The sequence below is a fragment of the Beta vulgaris genome, chromosome 1 (genome assembly GCF_026745355.1).
Source record: "Beta vulgaris subsp. vulgaris cultivar EL10 chromosome 1, EL10.2, whole genome shotgun sequence".
NCBI classification, from domain to species: domain Eukaryota; kingdom Viridiplantae; phylum Streptophyta; class Magnoliopsida; order Caryophyllales; family Amaranthaceae; genus Beta; species Beta vulgaris.
In genome coordinates, this window is record NC_079202.1 from 63,682,885 (window position 1) to 63,701,275 (window position 18,391).

The window sequence follows — 18,391 nt, forward strand, 5'->3', positions numbered from 1 at the left end:
TATTAACAAGAATGCAGGTTCATCTAATAATAAGTTTAATGTTCAAAATTTTCCAATCTACAATTTAGAATTTAAAAATGAACATTTTGATTTTTGAAGTACTCAGCAATGTTCATTTATACCTTGCAAATCTATACAAATATATTAAAAAGCATGCAAAAACAAGAAACTGTGCCACGTGGCACTCTCCTTAGGGAGTTTTAGTTCATATAATCCATGTACAATAAAAAATTAAGAAATTGCATAGTATAAAATTTGAACCCAAAACCTCAAGTACATATACTAAGTTTTAACCACTAGGCTAAGTTATATTTAGTGTTATTATCATAAAATATTATATTAGTAAATGAAATTTTTTTTTTATGCCCCGGACCTAATAACTAGTGTTCATTTAAATCTCGTAGATGTCAAATTGACAACATCACATTATTCACATATTCATTATACTATCATGTAAATCATGTTCACTTGAAAAAACTTGATGTTCTGTTTTTTGCTTCTCGTTATTGAATCACGCGTTACATTGAGATCACTTGCAATATCTTTTGGGTGACGTGTAACATTCTAGTCTCTACTCTCTAGTTGATACTTTTCAAAACCTTTTCATCAAACATACCCTCACATTAACCATAATGACATTAAGAAGTACCCTTACATTGATTAAACTTTCCCTTCAAATAATTATAGTTATTCTTGAATTAATCAAAGAAACCTTTAGATCAATGAAAACGTACGACGCTTTAAAATAGAAATAACGTAACCAGTTTCAAAAGTATTGTTAACGTCAGTGGCGGATCCACTATGTTCTTTTTTTTTGGTGAACAAGGATTATTTCAAGATAAATTAAGTGTTTTGGCCAAAAAGCCTAATACAATCCGAGGCGATAAAGTTTTGACAATAATTAGGTGGGTTGGAAAAATGCCTAATTACATTAAGGGTGTTCGACCCATGCCTACTTTTTCTAGCTAATGCATCCGCTACTTGATTATCTTGTCTTCTAACGAGCTTGAGATCCATGTCCACAAAGTAATGTCGCAGCTCCCTGCAATCATTTGTAACATCACAATATAAATCCTCATAACTATCTTTAGAATTGACAAGTTCAACAGCTTTTCTGCAATCCGAGTGGACAACAATGTGAAATTGGCGTTGCTGGCTATTTGTAATCCCTGACGAAGGGCAAGACATTCTGCATGGAGAGCATTAGTAGCATAAAATAAACAAACTGCACCCGTAATCCAAGTGCCATAATTATCCCGAATAGTACTTGCAATACTCGAAAGTGTTTTAATATTCACAAATGATGCATCAATATTCACATGGACATAAGTAGCAGAATAAATCCTCCCATTTTTGAGATTTGCGGAGCTTGGACGAGATTGGAGGTTTGGTTGGCAATGAACTCTTTGGCAAGGCTGATGGCTTTTTTAATGGTGATTTCAAGCAATGTATGGGGCTTTTGTTCAAAAATAAATTTATTTCTTTCTTTCCACAACTCAAAGCAAATAAAAGCTAAAGAAAACATCCCAATCCAAATCACGATATTTGTGTGTACTACTAGAGTTATGTTTAAGCCACTCACCTATATGATCATGCTCCCAAAACCCCGGGGGAAGTGCAATAAGATTCCACACTTGATGAGCCTTAGTACAATTACGGATGACATGCATAGTGTTCTCATGAAGGATAGGTCGGGCACGAGGGACAGTTAGGAGATTGAAGAATTTGTCTACAGTGAAGGAGAGAGTTATGGGGGAGCCGATCCCACCACATAAGCCACACAAAAAATTTAAGTTTAGGGAGAGTATTAAGCTTCCAAATCCAATCACTTCCAGTGCAATGCGGCCTTTTGTCTACAAGGGTGTTGTAAGCTAAGGTCAAGGAGAACTTATTCCTCTCAACTAGGGAGGAGAAGGTGGAATCAATATTTTGGAAAGGAATACGTGTGAAATAGATGCGTTTAGCAACGAACTCAGGGATCAGTTGAACCCATAGTGGATCTGGGAAATTTTTTGTTAGTTATACGGAGTATAAAACCTGGTTAAAAGGTATATCTTGCAGCAATATGCACAATAACCTCTTCTGTTAGGTTGGGTGGTGTCAATCACAAGGTAATACGATACCATGTAGGGGATTCAATTCGAATCCCGTGTCTGCTTTATGGGCTGTTTGTTTTCCTTTTTCAAACTTTATTCTTCTTTTTTTGATAATTTGCCTTCTTGGCTTCATATAGAGTAATTCTTTCCCTCTTTCATTTACTATAATTTCCTTTTCTAACCCTTTCCTTTTCTTGCTCATGAGTCATTTCAATACTAGTTCCATATATTGTAGTTGTTAATTGTGATATTTTCTTGCTTTAAATATATATGTATGTGACAAGCACTCAAGTTAGTCATCTTAAGAAAATTCTAAAAAGATTGGTTGTTTATGTACTCCTATTTTTTTTCTTTTGAAAAATAAGCTAAAAACGTTTACAATTTTGAATTTTCAAATATTCGCAATAAATTTGAACTAATATATGAATATTATCTTATAAATAATTTATGAACTTGTTATATTCAAAGTGTTCGAACTCATATGGTGAAAATCTAATTACGCCACTGTTAACGTGCATGTGGTTTAATCATTTAACTAGTCCATAAAAGATCTACATGTTTGTTGAAGTGCTTGATCCATTTCATGGTCCAAACTCCATAACTGTTGGGCCGTTGGCAATAAACAGGGGGGATAACCATTTAACTAGTCCATAAAAGATGTACAAAGATGAAGGAAAAAAAAGATCATATAATATACTTCCTCCGTTTCTAAATAAGTGCAACATTTGCATAGTGTTTACTATTCACAGTTTAAATTTTAATTAGCTTTGGTGATTTACGTTTTAGGAAAAACATAATCATGCGGGATCTTGTTAGATTCGTCTAAATGTGAATTTTTTTAATATCAACTTTTCATAATTTTTTACTTATTGATAATTGAACATATTAATGATTAAAACAATGCATCGGCAAACGTGAAAACAAGAAATGTTGCACTTATTTAGAAACGGAGGAAGTATATGTATATAAGTTTTTATTTATTACATAAAATACCCAACATCTATTACCATAGTTTTCTAGTTATATAATAGTGCCACGTCAGTTAGTGCTCCACAGCCAAGAGACTGAGCGATGGGAAGTTTGGGGCAAGCTACAAGATTTTTTAGGCCTTTGTCCAAACAGAGTCGTATCTCCACAAGGTACTTCTTCTTAGTGGAGTCCGACAGGCATTGGAGTCCGTAGATACTCATGGGGTTAACAACAGATTCTATACCATTCAAATATTTCTGAAATGTATACGCCTGCGTTGCAGAAGGAGAAATACCTGTAACCAAAAGAAATTTATTACTCCCTCCGTCTCAAAATATAGTTCCTATTTCTATTTTGAGAGTCAAAATTTAAAAACTTTAACCAAATATTCTCATTAATGTATATAAGAAAACATATTCATGTGGGGTCTTGTTGGATTCGTCTCAATATGTACATTCATAATATCAATTTTTTATATTTTTTAATACGAAATAGAAGATATAATAGGTTAAAGAAATGGAAATTTATTAGCATATAAAGAAATCTAGAGGTACTCGAAATAAATGACAAAAATCATAACCTTGACTTTTAAGACCGGTCAATATTTTGGAGCGCCAAGTTTTCGCCAAGTTTATGCTTGACTGGAAGAACATAACGAGAGGTTGATTCGAACAACTTCCATGTTTTACCCACTCGTGCCTCCAAAAAGATTCATCAAGAGACATTTTGAAGCTTGGCCAATACGTGATCAAGTCCCCCCTTAAAGGCTACATATATAGAATAAGGAGGAATCAATTGCGGATATACAACTTTCAAATATATATAAGAATATTTATTGATGATTCAACTTGATGACAATTAGCTTAATTAATACTCATATTATATTCTCTTTAGAAGCTACTGATTCACTTCCTATTAGGTGTCACTACTTATGCAGGCACTTGCCACTAAGCTAGATTGATAACTTTTGCAACAAATACTAATTGCAATGTGTGCAAGTGCCTACGCTCATTACATGGATTTGACTTGAGGAGAAATGCAAGTCAAAAATCTATTCGTAATACTAATATATAGCCGAACATATATAATATATATATATACCTGTAAAGGAATGATATTGAAGGGTGGAGGGCAGTTTTGCTTCGCAACTCCATTGGCATCCGTGGGCCAGATACCATGCAAAGTGAAATCGTTAAGCGACGCAGGCGGATTCTTCTTGCAAGTAGTGGCTTTGCACAGACCTTTCGGCCATTGAAGTACGAATAAAGCGAAGTCACTCGGAGGAGGGGGAGGAGGGGGGAGAGGAGGGGGAGGAGGGGGAGGAGGAGAACCACATATGGTTTCTGCAGACATTGTAAGTAGGAGAAGAGAGATGATTGCATACATCATTTTGAAAGTTTGAGAATAATTAAGCATATATTAGCTTGAGATTGCCATTGTCATAAGACACTGTTGATTTATATAGGAGGTGCGTGGGTACTTTTGTTACTACGATGAAAGCAACGCAAAACCTCTCAAATGTATGAAACAATATATATACAAGTTCATACATTTCATCATGATTAAGTGGTTGAGATATCACAGATATGGCTTTTCTTGGTTTTCAATCCCCAATAATCCCAAGAGAAAAACAATATGATTGGTTTAGAAGCAGTACTGACCTTTCCATGGCATATTCATGGTATGTTTTACCATGTGATCTGCTCATAGTGGCAGATAGTAAACCTATGGTGTTAAAAAAAAAAAAAATCGCCGACCGATAAAAACCGGGTGATTATACTAGAATTTTCAATTTTAATGGGCCGGGTACCCGACCCGGTAAAAGAGACAATAAGTGGGTCGGGTAACAGGCCGCTTGTTTTGGTTAAGCGGGTACCCGGAAAAAGTTCATTTTTTAATTTGCTTCGTTGGCTTCCTGCACACTTTGCGAGTGTCCAGTGGGTTTGCCTTGGCGGAATGCGCAATCACATAATATTTCATGCGGTTCCTATATCTACCGTTGCTTTCGACACTCTCTAGGATTGCTAGAGATATTCTTGCGGTTCCTATATCTACCGTTGCTTTCGAGAGTGCATTTAGCACAAGTGGTAGGATCATTGGGCCTCATCGAAGTATACTTCTCCCGGAAACTATTGAAGCTTTGATGTGTCTTAATTCAAAGTTGGAGGCGTTTACATTACAAAGGTATTTTCATATTATTTCATTTATTCGATCTTTTAGTCACTACATTTTACATAATACTAATGTAGCATAATTATGATTTCTAGATGTTACCAAGGGTAGTCTTGAATGTGCACCTATCTATGATGATGAAGATGTAGAAACTATGGAAGAATGAAAAAGGTGAATTTTATATGTTTATGTTTTGTTTATCTAGTTAATTTTAATTATAGTGACACTTAGAATGGCTTAATTGTATAGGTTTGTATTGGCCATGGTTGACTAAAGTTGAGGGTTGAAGACTTGGATGATGGTGTTTAGTTTTCATGGAGGATTGAAGAAAAGTTAATGGCATTTTTTCCTCCGCGACATTAATTTTGTAAACTAAGGCTAAAAAAAATTGTTAACAAATATAAAGAGTCCAAATAAATATGAAGTTAACTTCATAATCAAACATAAATAATAATTTATCAAAAGTGTCCAAATTTTTTACCTCAAACTTCTTTTTTCAGTTGTATACTTGTATGCCACCTTGTCAAGTGTATTTTTAAAAAAAATCAAAATAGATAAAAAAAAATATATCAAATTTCGATTTACGGTGCGATTTCGGTTAAAAAAAATTAAACCCCAACCCAAACCACAAACCGTAGTTTGCTTGAAATCATAACCCAAACCGCAAACCAACCCAAACCGCAATTTTGAAACCGCAAACCAACAAAACCGCGAAAAAACGGTTTGGTGCGGTCCAGACCGCACTCTGAACAAATAATGGTGGATCACATCACCGGCCTTTTTTCATTAAGAGTTGATTGAAATAATCTTTGCTCAGTCTACTACTTCCCATAAAACCTCGTATAAAATCACAATTCGCACCACCAATAACACTCATCCATACACCGACTTTCGCTCCCATTTATGGCAGTCCCATTCTGCCTTCTTACACCACCGAATAGGCGAATACCAATGCACCATATTTGGCCACTGCTCACTTAGCCATTATTTTAATTTCAGACTGTTCAAGTTACATGGGAAGTTTTTTATTTTGTAAATTTAAAATTTTATGTTATTTTCATCTATCAAAGAGGCACAAACATCTAAAGGATTCTATAATATTGGATTCTATAATATTCACAGAATATCTTGGTTGAATAAAAATTATTTAGTTTTACATTGATCCTCAACCAATTGAAGCAGAATTGGCAAATCCCCGTAAATTTATACAAAATTTTCTGCCTTTAATCCTCAAGTATTTGTTTGGCCCCACGAAGAGCATCCAGCGCCTCTGCTTGCTTTCCACTGCGTTTCAGGTTAATTTGTGCTTCCAGCTGAATTCTCTCTCTTACTAGTTACTGGTATTAATAGATTGAATACAAAGTAGGATAGATTAAGAAATTTGTTTACAAGATCAAACTCTCAAAGTATGCATAATGTTTATAATACAAACAGAATTGCAATACATAATAATAGGCAATGTCATTGGATTTTCTGCTTTTAACAACAAATATTTCACTTTACATCTACTATCTTCACCAAAATCACAGCGTTTGGTTCACAAAAATCCAACCTTTTGCCCTCATAATCTCCTACTGTGCCTACTTATGCATCATGTAGCATCAATTTCAACTATCTTCAGCTTATGTATCCTTAGCAGCATTAAGCAAGTAATGAAAAAGTGAAATATACATTTGGATTTTATATATAACATGAAACTTAAATTTGCAAAAAAGAATTTAGAAAAATTCACAATTTATATCATGAAATCAGTTCTCATCAACCCAATAGCAGCAGGACAAGGCAGCTCCAAGGATGTCGAGTAGCCACGGTATGAATTTTCCTACCGAGAACAGAAGAAACTTTCTCCAGAAAATGAGCTTACCCGTCCCGTTTAGGCTTTGACCATCGTTCCCTCCTTGGTGGACCTAGGCTTCATTTACATCTTCAATTCTGCCTAAGATACACAGCCCAGATCGGAAACCTATACCCAAAAATTCAAAAATAATTGCATATTAAGCCGTGTCTTTTCAATTGAACAGCAAGTGAATGTGGTTTTTCAGTTCTTCCAATGCACTAGAAAGCCTAAGGTATCAAACTCTTGAGCCCGGAGACGTTTCAATTAACTTATTTTTCCAGAAACATAGTGTTGACAAATAATTAACTCCAGTCCAAATTCGAATACATCAATATCGTCTTTTTACCTCCTCAAGAGCCACCGAGACTAAATGTTTACATCAACACAAAATCTCCAATGCCTCAGGGCAATGGATCCTCAATGGCTCAATCCTCATCAAGCTATCATATAAGTTAAAAAAAAAAAATTATTGCACAATAAATCAAGATCAACTAGAATGCATCAATGCCCTCTCCATCTCATTATTTGGAGACTCAGATATTCTATATTTGCATAAAGTTATTCATTTATTTCAACACACATTTTGCAAATGAAATGTTACGAGGTATGCAAATGAAATATGAGGATTTGGTGGAGAAACATCTAGCGGGGAAGTAGCTATCTAACTTTTTCTTTTTCGCGAACACTTTTTACTGACCAAAATATTGTCATGTGCCTCTAGAAGCATATTTATGTATAGATATAGATATATAGATATATAGATATATAGTTATATACATATACATGCTTCTAGAGCCACATGACAATATATGTACTTCCTCCGTTTTCTTTTAGATGTTACACTTTTCAAATCACAGACTCCTAGGTAATTTTTGGCGAGGAGAGATAGAGAGAATGAAAAACAAAAGGGTCCCATGTAAACATGTCATAGGAGAGAGATAGAGAGAAGTTATTACCCAAAATAAAAGTTTAACATCTAATTTAAAACTTCTTAAAATAGAAAGTGTAACATCTAAAAAAAAACGGAGGAAGTATATACATTTATTCCAACAACAGGTGTGTATATATATATATATATATATATATATATATATATATACACCTAAGGCCAGTAAGTTTACTTCACCTAGAAGCTGCAGTACCTCACGCCTGCACCATCCAAACGGTTCTACATCAGCTGAATCATTGCTAGGCATGTTAGCTGTGAACTTGGTACGACAACTGCAGCCTTTACCTCAATTTCTTAACTCTTGCAATGCCTCAATAACCATTAACTAAACACTCATATTCCAATGTTCATAAGCTAAGATATGACCATATAGCAACTTAGGTCATACAGAACTAAGTTTCTTCACCTCTCAAGTTTTCAGCTACTAAGCTCAAGTCAACTCATCTTCACAATCAAGAGAATGCAGAGAGAAACGGATAGCTTTGAGAAACTCAGTTTGAAACAGCCCCAAAAACAGTTTCGGAGATGCCATTCAAAGATGCTCATTCCAACATCAAGTAGTAAAAGTCGCGATGAGGATGCGTCCAGTTTAAACGGCACAATCAAGAGAAGATAAAGGGTAGTGAAGGAAGGATGAGACTCAAGGAACTGCAGCAAACTAATCCTAAAAAAAAAAAAAATCAAACAAGCCCTCATTTTAAGAGTTTGATGAAAAAAAAGAAGACTCGAATGTCATCATGATTCATGAATTTAGTGAATTTGTCAACAGTTAGTGGACTAACATCACCGGACAGTCAAAAGAATCTGACAAGAAAAATTATGAAGACATCATGTCATAGAATAGAACCGGCAGCTTAAACAAACAACTCAAAGCAGTAAGCCGAAAAGGCACCTCGTGGTGCATTAGGCAAACAAGACATATCAAATGTTTTTCTAAGTTCTTCATGAAAAATACAATGAATCCTCACTTTACTTTTTGATATGGTAAGGTATGTAAGATGCATGACTGCATTTAGCTCATTTTTTTAAAACAGAAACATTCTACAAAAGTAAACTGACCAATGAGTCATTCATAGACTAAACTAAGGAGATGTACCAAAAAAAAAAAAAAGAGAGAAGGCTGAAAATTGAACCATGCTGACAGGAATTGGCTTAATTACGTTGAGATAGCAAGTCAGGTGCAATTCATAACATTCCTAAGTGAAACTTTTCTTGAATCATTACGGTGTTGTTTATGACTTTATTCATTCAAATTTAGTGAGTTGGATTTCAAACTTAGACAACACTACATCTCAAGGGGTAAGCTTGGCTTATGAATAAGTTAGTAACAGATAAACATTGGTTGGGTGCAATGAGTAGCTTAATACCTATGTAACCTATGTTACTTGGACTTGGGTACCCATGTCGAACACGTGAAAGTGTCTTGTTGTCAGACTCATCTATTTATGAAAATTATTCATGATTTTGGCCCAAAATGAAGTCTCTAGGTACCTATACCCATTTCAAAGCGTCGAAACTCAAAAATCCAACACGGGTAGTTCAAGCAAATTGAAGAGTCTGAGTGACATAGATTAATACTCCTTCTATGCATAAATGATACTCTATGTTCTAGTTTCACTACCTTACTCCCTCCGTCCCAAATTAGTTGCTACATTTGCTTTATCACAAAAACCAAGGAGGGAGTGAGGGACCACTGACAGAACAAGAGTTAACAAAAAAGCAAATATGTTTAAACACTATAATTAAGAGGACTAAATACACCAAATACACGGTTCTTGAAACGGCTATCAATTGAAGTTAACCAAAATCTGAAAAATCTTCTTCACCAAAATTATATAGTGTTTCGGTGTCTTATTGTACATCACTCAAAAGTATATAGTGTTTCAAGTGAATACTTCTGAAAGTAAGCTAATTGAACCTTTCTAGAGTCAATGAGCACATATTTTAATTCTGCTCAAGAAGTCGATTATATCTATTACTAAGAAGTAACAATAAAACAAAAGCCTTTCCAACAACAAGGTACTTCCACAGTATATTTCTCTCTTAAGCCATTAATCTCCTGCGTACTAGTGTGATTACCAAAACCATATACACACTTTAAGTGTCTCAAACCAATTACTAATTCATATTAATACTAATCTCATATGATCCACTCAAGTCTACCAGTCCAAAAATCATTCAGTCACTTAGAAACCCAACTATCTCCTTTGATCTACTATTTTCAAGGTAAATCCTTGCTCGGATGAGCCAATATGGAGCAGACAATTCCTTAAACCAAAATTTCTGTTGAACCTAAAATAATCCACAACCTGAATCACATCGAACACACACAGGCGTATCATTCTTCACAGAACTACTACATATATGTCCAAAACACAATGCAGAATCACGCAACATATACTCCTCTCATCACAAGAATTATAATTCAGTTTAAATCCCTTACAATATTTTCCTACGAGTTCATATGCACCGGTAATTTTCCCCTACTATTCTTCCACACTAAATTCTCCATTGCTAGGCCAATATTCACCAACCTTTACCACTTCAATATAGTATTGTAATACTTCTATTTCCTTTGAAGTGTCCTATGCAGTTTAACAGTCTTTCAATTTCACATTCCACAACAACAACAAAAAAAGTATCTAACATCTGTTTCTTTTCCCCTTTCAATGCAAGCGCAATTAAAAATCAGCAACTAGAATATATATATTCTTGGCAAATACAGCTCTTGATTGATTAGTATTCAAAAATTTAAAAGTGACACTAATCTAAAGCTAATTGTTCCTTTCACCTAAATGTTCCAACAGCAAAACCAGAATCAAAGTGCTGAAATTAGCATAGACGAAGTCATACTATAGCGATAAGAACCAAATTAACACCTTTACTAATTACTACACAATATCTTCACAGTATTCAATTTTCAAACCCCAACTTTAATATAAGCTCGATTGATTACCCAAAAATAGTTCAGTTGACCCTAGTTACTTACAGGCCGAAGTGGGCAACTATAAAAGAACTTCCCAATCTTCTCCAACCATAACTTGACTTACATTTCTTGAAATTTCAACATCAGCAGCAACAACAACAATGCCAAAGAGTTCATCCCAATAGATCTCTTGAAGTTCCATCAAAATACCGGAATCAAACACAAATTAAATCATTCAACTGTTTATGTTAACAATCATAGATGAAAAGGAAGACAAGGAGCACACAAATATATCTGCCTCGAATGAGATTTCAAGCCTCAATCAAGTCAAGAAAGAGGATATACCGAGTTTACAATCATGATCAACATATCAAACAGTGATCATCCAAATAGAGGACTTATTCGTTCTTTTTATTCTATTATGTAAAAGGTACACACTACATAGTTCACATAGATCTGCCAAATTTATACATTAACCCAAATGCACTAACGTGTCTACTTTCCCAGCCTTTTTTTTTTCAAAGACTCAATATTGATGGTTACAATGGTAGAACTAATTCTTAAAACGATCTCCTCACCTCTTCTCAATCACAATAAGTCTAAATTAACACAAGCAGCTCATTTCAAACATGCAACTAAGAAAGAAATAATTGTTTTAAAGTGTGATAATATTTACATTCTTTTGGTCAAATAGACTTGAATATCTAGTGTTTCTTCTAAAACAAAAAACGTGAATCTTCTCTAGTTCCAGATTTCTCTGTAAATGTCCTCTAAGTCCATTCATTACGCACCCGCCTATCGTGTGAATCTTATTTGGAGAAATTCAAATAAGCAATGAGCCATAGGTAGCCTTTGGGTGTACCAGAGTATACCCGGGTGTATGATAAAAGTTGTACAACAAGTCAACAAAACCATATCTGTTTGGGGAAGCATTTTAGCTACACTTAAATGATAAGGTGCTAACATATTTTAAGTGCTAAAATGATTAGTAGTGTTTGGGGAGCACCTAAAATAAAATTTCAGGTGGCTAAAATGACTTAAATGATAAGTTAAAAAATTTACTTCTTCACAATCAGGTGACTGAAATTTTGGAAAATCTTTCCAAAATTTTGACAACTCATTTTGCTAAAATAATTTATCAACTTAATCAGTTAATTTTGCCAAACAGTTAAACTAATAAGTTAACTTATTAGTTTCAACACCTTATCAGTTTTAGTTTTATCTTATCAGTTTCAGTTTATCTTCAGCTAGTAATGCCAAACAGAGCCATAATGCAATTTAACAAAATGGCCTACTGCCTCCCATTAGTCCCACCACAAACAAAAATTTGCAACTTACACAATTGTCAACAATATTTAACTTATAAATCACCAAAAAAAAAAAACTAAATTCATGAAGTAAAACACAAGAAAGAATTGTCACCATTATCGAAAAGGAGGAGTAACCCCATTAGTAGAAGCAGCAAGAGAATTGTAAAATTGGGAGAAAACACGTTTTGGAGGCTCAGCTTTTGCAGGTTTTTTGCGCAAACCAAAGATTTCTTGCACCAAAGGAACATCAACTAACACCAATTTCCATGCTAACCACCAACCTACACATTGACCCATCAATGAAAAAGTTAAACTTTGATGAAAAAATTTGCAATTTGAGAGATTATTAGAGATACCCAGATAAGTAATCAAAAAATAACAATTTATAAGCAAAGTTCAATAAGAGAGTAAACTTACCTATGAGAAGGACGAGAAAAACGAAGAAAAGGGCATATAAAGGGCGTAAGAAGAAGAGATGAAGGTAATCCCAAGAGGAGAGAGAATATTGAACTGCAGAAAAATTGGGAGGAGACTCCATTGATGTTAATTCTTCTCTTTCTCAAAGTTTTAATTTTTGGTTCAACAATTCTTGATTTGGGATTTCTGCTCTTATAAGTCATCAAGGTGCTGCATTTTGTTTGGAATATGGAGTTGCAATGACATTTTTTTTTGTGGAAGAGACACTTTTGATCTTCTTATTGTTTAATTGTGTTTGGTTTAGAGTTCATCATGGGTCGGGTTGGGTTCGGACCGGGCGGCGTCTAAAAAAGATGTCCATCGGATAGGGACAAAATTAGGCCAAATTTTTTACCCAAAGCCCGCTATTTCGGCTTAAAATGTACGAGTTTTTCGGGATAAAATTGGACCATGCAAAAAATAGACTAAAAAGTTTTTTTTGACTTACCCAAAGTCCAGTCCAAAGCAAAAAAAAAATCGGGCCCAAAAAATCAACCAAAACCACCCAAAAATCGAGTCGGACTGAAATTAATCAGGTCTAGTTTGGTTACGTAAAAAAAACCGTCTTTTTATGGATTGGATATATGAGTGATGAGTAGTGCAAAAAAGTTGTACATAATATAACAATTTCTTTTTTAAATTGATCAACTTTAAAACATTCTCAATTTTACTTGAATTTATCGATTGCATATATAACTGATAATAGGCCTAACTAGCAAGAAATTCCGAGTTGTTTCGGTTGGAATCAAATCAAGTGTTGGTTGCAATTTCTCTTAGTTGAAATTTACTTCCAACATATTGCTCATATTGATTTTTTTTTACTAGGATAAGGAGATTGTTTTAACTCATTGTTTTTACTTGAATATTTGGCAATTAAAAGTTAGTAGCTTTGGCTTGGAGATTGAAGAAAGAGGGATGGAGGAACAATGGATTCCAAAAGCTTAAATATGTCTTGCTACTCCTGCACTAGTTAAAAGAGAAAGGCTAAATGAATAACTTGTTCTCCAACGAAACAAGAGGAGTAATTGGTGTGGCGCGAATGAATCATCAATATATCCTCTCATGTGTTTAGTGGAGAATCGTTCACCAATTATCTAAAGAGAAAGATATGCAAAGCAGTTTTTGTGTAAAAAGAACAGTATATTTCTATGGAAGTATACCAGCAATGGGAAAATGACCCTCCGAAAAATTACATTTAGGTTCTTTTCATGAGACAACAAATCTTTCTCCATGTAAACCTCTGCTTATAGAAAGCTACTGAAGCATCATAACAATGGTTGCCCTCCCTATTAGCTTTTTATCGATCAATAAATCAGTGGGCTTGCATCAAATAATATGGTACTAAAAAAAGCAAAATTTCCTCATATGGATATTGCGTTATGTATCAATGTTCATCGGCTGTAGCAGCTGCAACAGGTTGCTCCGAGGATGTTTGGGTAGCTGCACTCTCTTTCTTTTTACCAGGACCAGAAGAAACTTTCACCGTTGCAGGTCTCAGAAGGCGATCACCAAGGAGAAAACCACGCCTAAATTCTTGAATTATGATGCCTTCCTTGAACTCATCAGACTCTTCTCTAGCAATGGCCTCATGCAGCTACACCAGAAAATAAAACAAACACCAACAAGATCAGTGCTACAACACACTATATAGTACAAGCTTCCACATTGCGACTGTAAGTCTATGTAAAGAAATACTCTAGTGATAAGGGATGCCTTTTATAAACTTGAGGTCATTGATCAAACAACACTAGGGGGTCATTGGGGGTGGGGGGTCTCTTACTGTTTCTCCCTACTCCCAAGGATTCAACCTACTAAGCTGGACTAGTTCACCTCAGGTGTTGGTCGAGTATCGTCTTACCATATCAAAAAACAGACAAACAAAATAATATGAACATTTGCTTAGTAGCTGCGGAACATAGATTCTCAACCTCCATTAGCTGATGACACCAACTAAATGTATTTTTTATAAGCTACCAAGGCACCAGGAAGGCCCAAGCACAAGAAAAAGGGTTATGGGGTCAGGGGTTCAGATCTTTGCATATCCAGGCATTGGCAAAACATAATGATACCTTGTATAGTTCTAACTTCTTCTAAGATGTGAAGTAAATCCCACCCAACCATATTGCACAAGTCCTCAAAGCTGAAAAATATTATATCAAGTGATACCTTGATTGATGCAGTTCGGATTCAAACTTCCAAACATCCATGCGTCTTTCAGAAAACAGGTTTTTAGAGCTGAATATTCTCAAAATCATATCTTTAAGGGTACAAATTTCCTACAAGGAGGATTTAATTTAACGAGATTGTTACTGTCTCAACACTAAAGGAACATGAACCCTCACTAAGCTGTCCTCTGGACCGAACACACTGCTACTCTACTAGACCAGCTAGTAAGATGATTGTCACTATACTGTTTCATCCAAGGAGCATAGGTCTATTACAACAATGCAAGCAACGTCCACTGTACAATGCAACCAACTAAACAGGCAAGCAAAAGTAGTTAGACACTATCCAATAGGTTAGATGCTTTGTTTTTTCTTCGGAGGGATCCACATCATTCCCAAGCCTGTTTAACCACCAAACAGCCAAACTTGAGTGAGCTAAATTGTTGGACACTCTCACAATCTGGTAAATGCGACTGAAAATGCTTACGCACACTAAAATATATGTGAAACCATTATTCTTGCTCAATCCCTATGACCACTTTGAAAATGAAAATGTAATGAATATGGGAGTGGAGGGCAAATTATGCTGGATTATATGCATGCCCTAAGATGGATATCATAGGTTCCTCATAGTTAATGCACAAGACAAATCAATGTCAGTTTTAGTTCTCTAGATTTGAGAATAACTGTGTAAAGAATTCCTTAATCAGGAAACCAATCCCCCTCCCCCTAAAGAAAAAGGCACATAAGACTTAAGGCAAAGGATAGTGTAATCATGAGCTTCTAGCAATAACATCAGCTTCTCTAGTACATAATTGTAGGCTCAAACCAAAAAGTTCAGCAGATATAAATTGTACAAGTTTAAAGTAACCACATTTTGATAAACTTCCATGTTTAATGAATTCAAACCAAATGCTAAGAAATCACCAAGATCTTATCACCACAAGTCAGCAAAAAAGCATAGTAAAAGAAACAGTAGATGATTACTAATAAACCCACAAAATAACACTTACAGATGGATCAAAAGGCTTCCCTACTGTTGCGATGGAAGCTACTCGCAAGCTCCTCATGATCTCTACAAACTGCTTGTATATACCCTGATAGCTTGTATCAATCTGTTTCTCCCTATCTGTTTCTGGTTTAATCTGTTGCTTTGCTCTCTCAAAACTGTCCACCATAGAAAGAAAACTCTCAATAACTTCCCCCTGCGCATCACTTCGAACCGAAAGTCTTTCCTTCTCTGATCTCTTTCTAAAGTTATCAAAATCGGCTTGGAGACGGATATGTCTATCCTTTCCAGAAGTTATCTCTTCTTTCATTGTTGCTAACTTCTCAACCAAATCATTCTTTTCGGTTTCTAGTCTATAAAATACTGTCTCTATTTCAGTAATCGTCTGATAATCCCCAGCTAAAACAGCCTCCTTATAATATCTAGTAAGAGTTTCGACACTCTCCCACACCTTATTAGCACCTGTCTCTTCTGTTTCCCCATCTTCCTCGTCTTCCGTTTCCTCATCCATCTAAATTACCAGTAAAAGAATTCAAAGCATAAGAATATAAGTTATAAATACCAAGTGGAATACATTATACATCCATCTCCATGTAATTCAGGAATTGATATCATAGTTTAGATACTGTTACTCATGATATGAATTTGATTCAATATCATCAAGATGTAATTCATCCCATGTAATTTTTTTTGTTTTTTTGCCTATCATCTGGTGACTTCAAATTTCCATTAGATTCCAATTCTTATTTGATCCCAAATAATAATTTTCAAATTACAAAATACTCCCTCCGTCTTTTATTAGTTTACCCCTTTTGACTTTTGACACTATTCACATACATGACTTTTACTATCTTTTGTAATTTGTATTTAAGGAAAAATATAGTCATGTGAGATCTTGTTGGATTCGTCTCAATGTATATTATCCAAATATCAAGTTTTTGTAATTTTTGCTTATCGAAAATTAGAGATATTAAGGTTCAAATTAGTATCTCGTCAACTGTGCCCCAAAGAAAGGGATAAACTAAGACGGAGGGAGTACAAGTAAAGTATATTCAAATCAATCATCATAACAGGCAATTATTCTAGAATCCACCATATACTATATTCAATCACCAGTCCTAAAATACAAAAATTTCCAGCAAGAATCAAAATTCAGCATATTATACATGTTCAGTTCAACCCATATTCAACCAAAAAAACCTACTCAATCATGAATCTATTCTTATGCATAAACAACATAAATCCAACACACCAAAGTTTACAACTTTATAAACAAAATAAAAAGATCCATATAAGAAGAATAGCTTACAATGATAGAAGAGTCTTCTTGTGAAGCAAAACAGTAACTAAAGTCACGCCCACCATGGCCGTTTTGGGGAAGAAGAGGAGAGGAGAGAGAAAATGGGAGAAGGGATGATAGAGAGAGAAAGTGGTGATTTTTGGAAGAAGATTGAATAAAAAAGGTCAATTTGGGAGATTTTGAAAGTTGTTTAGTTGATGAAAATGAAGCACACAAAAAGGGAGGGGTGCTAGAGAGAGAAACAGCCATTTTTTTGTGTTTTTTGGGGGTAGAAACTGTGAGAATGAGATTGTATTTTGGTGGGTTTTGAAGTTAGAATTACAGTGGAAAAAAAAGGTGAGAATTTAGCAGCAAAAGAGAGTTCCAGAAGCAGATATGAGTATGTGATTTACAGTAGAATTGAGAGCTTGCTTCTCTTGTAGTGTGAATTTGCAAGGACTCTCCCAAGAGTTTCAAACACCACTTACGTCTGGGAAGTGGTCGTGGTTTGGATGGTTGTTTAAAGTATTGTTTAGTTCATCTGAAATCTTCTCATCTAAACTTATCTGATTTAATTTGATCGCACCTATTTTTTCTGGCCTGATTTGATTTACATGATCTTATCTTTTATAAAATATATTATTACTATTATATTATTACTTTGTAATTCATTATCACAAAGTCTTAAAAAAAATTGTCTCACGTTAGTTAACGTGAGAGCTGACTAGCCCAATATATATATATATATATATATATATATATATATATTTTTAGAAAACAGACTTATATATTCTCACGATAATATTTTGGCGAATTAGTTAATATATTTGGTGAATTAGTTATGTATTTTAGCACAATAATTTAGTGCTGGTAATCTTTATGTAGACTTCCATTGTTTTTTAGTTAACATATTCAATGCATTAGTTAGTATTGTTCTATAATTAGTTAGGATTAATTGAGCATTATTTTGATTTCTAATATAAACGAAGAAACAACTTTTTCACAAATCTAAAATCTCAAATACAAAACACAACTATTATAAGACATAAATACACTACTTAAAATGGAAATAAGTTGTGAATTTATGGAAAAATTTTGCATCAACGGATGTAATAAATGATCAATTAATGCAACTTATTTCCATTTTTAGCTTTTTATATACAACCCTTAGGGCTGCATATAGCTTTTCCCTAACTTAAAACAACCTAGCATTTGGAGAAATT

The 18,391-nt window shown here is 34.5% G+C and overlaps 1 protein-coding gene and 1 long non-coding RNA gene across 2 annotated transcripts; both read right to left on the reverse strand.

The window, feature by feature from the left end:
• Nucleotides 1–6,352: 6,352 nt before the first annotated feature.
• On the reverse strand, nucleotides 6,353–11,097 carry LOC104889336 (uncharacterized). Its single transcript, XR_007271714.2, has 3 exons — nucleotides 11,074–11,097; nucleotides 7,102–7,200; nucleotides 6,353–6,574 (listed from the first exon to the last, which is right to left on the reverse strand). It is a non-coding gene; the product is annotated as an uncharacterized LOC104889336 (long non-coding RNA).
• Nucleotides 11,098–13,834: 2,737 nt separating this feature from the next.
• LOC104889266 (uncharacterized) lies at nucleotides 13,835–17,671 on the reverse strand. Its single transcript, XM_010674489.4, has 3 exons — nucleotides 17,199–17,671; nucleotides 15,894–16,400; nucleotides 13,835–14,309 (listed from the first exon to the last, which is right to left on the reverse strand). The coding sequence occupies exons 1-3, from the start codon at nucleotides 17,436–17,438 to the stop codon at nucleotides 14,100–14,102; spliced, it is 957 nt and encodes a 318-aa protein (XP_010672791.2). The 5' UTR covers nucleotides 17,439–17,671; the 3' UTR covers nucleotides 13,835–14,099.
• Nucleotides 17,672–18,391: the final 720 nt, after the last annotated feature.

What these genes read in the sequence shown, in the direction of transcription:
- LOC104889266 (XM_010674489.4), bottom strand. Translation starts at nt 17,438, where the DNA reads ATGGCTGTTTCTCTCTCTAGCACCCCTCCCTTTTTGTGTGCTTCATTT. An exon ending in AAGAAGACTCTTCTATCATT is followed by an intron (nt 16,401 to 17,198) that starts GTAAGCTATTCT and finishes CTGGTAATTTAG; the next exon opens with ATGGATGAGGAAACGGAAGA. An exon ending in GGAAGCCTTTTGATCCATCT is followed by an intron (nt 14,310 to 15,893) that starts GTAAGTGTTATT and finishes TTTCTGGTGTAG; the next exon opens with CTGCATGAGGCCATTGCTAG.